This window comes from Buceros rhinoceros, unplaced genomic scaffold (assembly GCF_000710305.1).
Source record: "Buceros rhinoceros silvestris isolate BGI_N320 unplaced genomic scaffold, ASM71030v1 scaffold38185, whole genome shotgun sequence".
In the NCBI taxonomy this organism is placed as follows: Eukaryota; Metazoa; Chordata; class Aves; order Bucerotiformes; family Bucerotidae; genus Buceros; species Buceros rhinoceros.
In genome coordinates, this window is record NW_010411785.1 from 7,456 (window position 1) to 7,686 (window position 231).

At 62.3% G+C, this 231-nt stretch overlaps 1 protein-coding gene across 1 annotated transcript in view; it reads right to left on the reverse strand.

The window, feature by feature from the left end:
- LOC104493452 (transforming acidic coiled-coil-containing protein 1-like) overlaps positions 1-75 on the reverse strand; it is a gene marked incomplete at its 5' end in the record, with an annotated part of 2,432 nt that extends 2,357 nt beyond the window's left edge. The window contains one exon of the mRNA XM_010136127.1: positions 32-75. Coding sequence (XP_010134429.1) covers positions 32-75 — 44 coding nt within the window. The remainder of the gene's footprint in view (positions 1-31) is intronic.
- Positions 76-231: the final 156 nt, after the last annotated feature.

Genomic DNA, 231 nt, shown 5'->3' on the forward strand with positions numbered 1-231 from the left:
CTCACGCGCCCAGCCAGGTGATGCCCCTTACCGATCATCTGGGCAATGGTCTTCTCATACTCAGCCACGATTTTTCTAGAAGGAAGGGAGGAACAAAGGCAGGTAAGAGGTCGCAGTACTTTGCTGCCAACAAACTGCCCGGGGCCCTGCTGCCCCTTCCCCACGCTGCAGAGGCAGCCCGAGCAGCGGCCTGTCTGCGGAGCCCTGGCTTGTGGCGCTGCAGCGCCCACC